The sequence below is a fragment of the Propithecus coquereli genome, unplaced genomic scaffold (genome assembly GCF_000956105.1).
Source record: "Propithecus coquereli isolate 6110/MARCELLA unplaced genomic scaffold, Pcoq_1.0 Scaffold289, whole genome shotgun sequence".
In the NCBI taxonomy this organism is placed as follows: domain Eukaryota; kingdom Metazoa; phylum Chordata; class Mammalia; order Primates; family Indriidae; genus Propithecus; species Propithecus coquereli.
The window spans coordinates 748,748-752,414 of record NW_012148496.1 but is presented as its reverse complement, the minus strand read 5'-3'; the positions used below and the strand labels follow the sequence as shown (position 1 = coordinate 752,414).

Sequence of the window (3,667 nt, the reverse complement as noted above, 5' to 3'; positions counted from 1 at the left end):
GGATTATTTGAGGCCAGGAGTTCAGGGTTCAAGACCAACCTGAGCAAGAGCAAGACCTGGTCTCTACAAAAAACAAAAAAATTAGCTGGGTATGGTGGTACACACTACTCCCAGCTCCTCGGGAGGCTAAGACAGGAGGATCGCTTGATCTCAGGAGTTTGAGGTTGCAGTGAGCTATCATGAAGCCACTGCACTCTAGCTTGGGTAAGAGTGAGACCTTGCCTCAAAAAAAAAAAAAAAAGAAAGAAAGAAATGTGTAAGAAACTGATTATTGGATTCATCCACTGGACCACACTTCCTCCAAGTAAACTGGAAAAACAACGTTCTAAATTGAAAACCAAAGATTCTGAGAAACAAATAGTTTTAAGTGTCAAGAGGTCTTTATTGAAATAATAGCACAGTTACACTTCTAATACCCTTTCTACTTGTATACAATAGATTAAAAATGCTTGCTACATACAGTGCACAGACAGTTCAATTAGAACCAAAACAACTCCATTTGAAATAAATAAAATAGCCTATTTAATAATTTAAAGTAAAATTACTGTACAATATGAAAATAAAGATACATAAATGTTAGGATCTACAATGCCTTCGAAATAAAATCATTACTCTGCATTACACAAAACAGTGCAAAAAAAAAATCCAAATAAGCTTTTGGAGTGCAAAGTTTAAATTTTCCATTTTAAATGATCATGCAGACATAGCATTTCAAGCCATGCTATGGTCTATGACAAAGTTTTTAATTTTTAAGAGGAAAAATGCTAGCCAGTAAATTCACGGTACCATCAAGTGTTGCATCACGTAACTGCTGCAGTTCTGCTTCTACAGTACAGTTTGGAAGGGAGGTATCTTGTTGCATTCAAAAAATTGAAAAACAAGTTTCTGAAGCAAACACATTTACCTTTTAGCCTGAAACAAAATTGTGTGACAAAATAGTAATCATATCCCTGGGTTTAAGAAAAAAGAAAAGGCCTATACCCTTAATGAACTAAGAAGCAGTTTTCCATTCATCTTTAAACTCCGTAATGATCCTCAAGTGAAAATAACCATGTAACTTTTGAGTGGCATATAAAATTCTGACCTCTAGCAGACAAGTGATACAATATGGGATTGTGAGAAGAGTAAAAGTAATTTCTGAACACCTATGTTTAATCGGGATAGAAGCTGGTTGCATTACATGTAATAATGTAGTTGAAGTTCAATGTTTATATAAAACCGTTATTTAGGCAGAGACCAAGGAATGCATTTAATACTAAACAGTAAACACATCGTCCACCTCGACTTGGAGTGCACACCAGTAACATAAGAGCTCTTGCGCAGACTTTGGCAACGAGACTACATATATCAGGTCACAGCAGCACGAGCACGAGCTCACGTGGAAGACTGAAAGCACTGCAGAATACCACCACCCAACACCTCTCAACAGTATACATGGTAAGAAGGGGGCCTCCTCGTGCTAAACCACTTTCCTGGACAGTCTATGTTCTTCAGATTTGTAATTTTCACAACTCAGTAGTCTTAAGTCTCTGTGCTTTCACTGCATAGACTGACATGGGGTGTACTCTATCCATTGTAGGTCCAGAGGGTTACAGTTCTGTCCGCAGAGGACGAGAGGAAGGAAAGATCTTGGGTGTGCCATCTGCACTGAATCACTTTGTCCTTGTGCTCCCCAACCACCATGATAGGAAGCTGCTTAGTGAGGTCCCCTAAATTAAAGAAGAAAACACATGATTTACAAAACAAAATAAGTATATGTACATATTTAACAGACTTCCTGTTACTTTAAGACACTACAGTATAAAAAATCCTAAACTACACTAATACAATACATTGAAAGGTTTGCACAGGGACAACTTACTGGACGTCTACTCACGTTAGTAGTATTTAGTAACATATACACAGCAACATTTGACACAGCTGCCATTCTCTCCTTGAAACTCAGCTTGATTTCTCCCTGATTTCAGTGCCATTCCGTCTTGGTGGTTTCTCTTCTCTTCCTGACTTTAAAGTTTGGTGAATCCCAGGTGTCAGACTTCAGATTTCTTCTCTTCCCTCTCTACCTAACTTCCTATGAAATTTCATCTAGCATTGTGATCTATATACTTAGGATTCATACACATTTCATCTCTAGCCTTGACTTCTTTCCTGAGTTGGCGACTAGTATCCAAATAGACATTTGGCATCTCACTTGATTGCCTGATAGTCATTGTAAGTTGTCTACAGCCAAACTCTTGATTTTCTTGCCTTCATCTGTTCCTCCCCTCACCCATCTTCCTCATCTCTCAATTAATGGCACCATCTGGTTGCTCATGCGAAAAACCTTGGAATCATCGATTTTTTCCCCTCACTCCCCAAATCTAATCCAAACAAATTAAAATATATCCCCAATTGAGTCATTTCTTGCTATTAATACCTTCACCTCTACCACCTCAGTCCAAGCTACCATCATCTCTCACCTGAACTATTCCAGTAGCCTCTTCGCTGACATTTATACTCTACTTCTTGACCCCCTTGCAATCCACTCCCCCTACAAAACTCAAAATTATTTAAAAATATAATTCAGATCATATCACTACCTGGCTTAAAATTGTCCAAAGGCTTCATGTTATGCTTTTTAAAATGCCTATACCTCGTCAATTGTAACAAATATACCATTCTGGAAGGGGATCCTGATAATGCAGGAGGCCATGCGTGTGTGGGATGGGGGTATCTGGGAATTCTCTGTATCTTTCTCTCAATTTTGCTGTTAACCTAAAACTGCTCTTAAAAATAAAAGCCTATTTTTTAAAAAATGCCTATAAAACCCTACCTCTGATTTATTCTTCTGTCTCTCTCTCGCCTGGTTCACTAAGTTCCAGGCACACTGGCTTCTTGCAGTCATGAACATGCCAAGTTTGTTCCTACCTCAGCATCTTTATACTTATACTCTTCTCCTAGGGTCCTGGCCTGGCTTGTTCCTTCTTTTCATTCAGGTCTCTGTGCAAACAGCATTTCCGTGGAGAGACCTACTCTAATTATCCTATCTAAAATAGCCTTCCCCTATCCACCTAGTCACTATCTCCTACTACCATGCTATTTCTTTTTTTTTGGGACAGAGTTTCCCTCTATTGCCCCAGGTAGAGAGCAGTGGCATCAGCACAGCTCACTGCAACCTCAACTCCTGGGCTCAAGCGATCCTCCTGCCTCAGCCTCCCAAGTAGCTGGGACTACAGGTGCGTGCCACAATACCTGGCCAATTTTTTCTATTTTTGGTAGAGATGGGGGTCTCACTCTTGCTCAGGCTGGTCTTGAATTCCTTACTTCAAGTGATCCTCCTGCCTTGGCATCCCAGAGTGCTAGGATTACAGGCATGAGCCACCATGCCTGGCCTACCATGCTAATTTTTAAAATAGCACTTACGAACACCTAAAATTATTATTGTTTATTGGTTTACTTTTTATTGACATCTAAAATATAAGTTCCATCAAGGAGGGAGCTGTCTTATTCACCTGTCTGTCCCTAGTTGGTACATAATAAATATTTGCTTAATGAATATTTAAAAATAAAACTAGATAGAGAAGACCTAATTACACAGACTATGCACTAATCACTTTTTTTTAAAGTAGAGCTAATAAGAATACATAAATGTGGCCGGGCGCGGTGGCTCACGCCTGTAATCCTAGCA

The 3,667-nt window shown here is 39.2% G+C and overlaps 1 protein-coding gene across 1 annotated transcript in view; it reads right to left on the bottom strand.

Moving 5' to 3' along the window:
* Positions 1 to 762: 762 nt before the first annotated feature.
* The window catches only part of WDR47 (WD repeat domain 47), a 72,639-nt gene continuing 69,734 nt past the window's right edge, over positions 763 to 3,667 (bottom strand). The window contains exon 8 of the mRNA XM_012648498.1: positions 763 to 1,709. Coding sequence (XP_012503952.1) covers positions 1,567 to 1,709 — 143 coding nt within the window. The 3' untranslated portion in view covers positions 763 to 1,566. The remainder of the gene's footprint in view (positions 1,710 to 3,667) is intronic.